This window comes from Limulus polyphemus, unplaced genomic scaffold (genome assembly GCF_000517525.1).
Source record: "Limulus polyphemus unplaced genomic scaffold, Limulus_polyphemus-2.1.2 Scaffold4706, whole genome shotgun sequence".
Lineage (NCBI taxonomy): Eukaryota > Metazoa > Arthropoda > Merostomata > Xiphosura > Limulidae > Limulus > Limulus polyphemus.
Window position 1 is genome coordinate 46,481 of NW_013670316.1, and position 1,441 is coordinate 47,921.

Consider the following 1,441-nt stretch of genomic DNA (forward strand, 5'->3'; position numbering starts at 1 on the left):
AGTGTTTGGATAGCATACAAATGTAATAACTAAAGAAGTGGCACATGCAGAAGACAACATGAAAAAAAAAAATGTACAACTTGACCAGGAAGTTTATTGGTAAAATGAAAAAAAGGAAATAGTAAAACTTGACTTATTGATTATAATTTAAGAATATATTTTCATACAAATAGTTATAGGTTGTTTTATTTGATACGTCTTTTTTAAAGATGTTTAATTTTATTTTTAGGTTGTAAAAAAGATACATATAATGGGTATTTATGTAATAAAAGTAAAACCTCTTGCTTATACTTTAACATTATTCAAAATTAAGTCTTTAGAAATAATTTATATAGATAATCATTGATAAAATTTGATATAATTTGATTGTATATTCACTCAAGTTTTTCATTTATCTGTAAAAGATCACTTATGTTATATTCTAAATTTAAACTTCTTTTCAGTGATTTTACTATAATTTTACACAATTTCTAAACTTCTAGTATAATATAATTGCCAGTAAAATTTTAAAGATCATTAGTGATATATTTTTGTGTAATGTTCTCTCTTGATTTTGTTGTAATAACTTCTGTGTAGAAATCTGAAGTCCTGCTATATAAAGTTATCTAGAAACATTGTCTTCATGTCCAGATATAGAATAGTTGATAATATTATTTTAATCAAACATTTATTCAAAAAGCATACAAGATTTGTGTTTTCTAGATTTTGTAAATTATCATTGACTTGGCTGTTTGATTGAAAAAAGTTTATATTTTTCTAATGATCTATGATCATTCTTCACCTTATCGCATTATGTGTTAAAGCTGTTTCATTGATTGCATATTTCTTCTCAACCTTTTATAGAGAGTGCTACTCCAGTTTACTGAAGTTGGATCTACCTCAGGAAGTATTGAAGCTCGTCCAGCAACTTCTTTTTGATCTTCGTGTTCATTCTCTGACTTGTCTTTTCACCCAAGCTGCAGAAGGTAAACTGTTGTAAATAATGAACCCAGTGTTCTTGTGTTATACATAACAAAAACTAGTTATAATGATTTTCTTCATTTTTATATGGATACTTTGGATACAAGTTATTGTTTTGAACTTAAAATTTAGTGCTTTTCCATCTTATGTTTCATATCTCTATCCTTGACTCAAATCTGTGACTCCACAGTTTAGTGGCAATTATGGAAGTGATTTGATGCATGTATAAAACGAAATCACCTTGATTTTTTTCTTCCATCTCATGTAAAACATTGACTATCTATTTTCTTGTTATGAAATTAGGCATTGCTGTATAGAGAATGAGGAAGTGAGCTTTAGCACAAATACCTAATATTATTTCCACTTTCCAATTGTACTGTATTCATGTCACATTACTTCCCATTGTACTGTATTCATGTCACATTACTTCCCATTGTACTGTATTCATGTCTACATTACTTCCATTGTACTGTATTCATGT

General features: G+C 27.5%; 1 protein-coding gene across 1 annotated transcript in view; it reads left to right on the forward strand.

The window, feature by feature from the left end:
• LOC106471572 (exocyst complex component 2-like) overlaps nucleotides 1-1,441 on the forward strand; it is a gene marked incomplete at its 3' end in the record, with an annotated part of 83,099 nt that overhangs the window by 45,961 nt on the left and 35,697 nt on the right. The window contains exon 15 of the mRNA XM_022400181.1: nucleotides 844-965. Within this exon, the coding sequence (XP_022255889.1) occupies nucleotides 844-965 (122 nt within the window). The remainder of the gene's footprint in view (nucleotides 1-843; nucleotides 966-1,441) is intronic.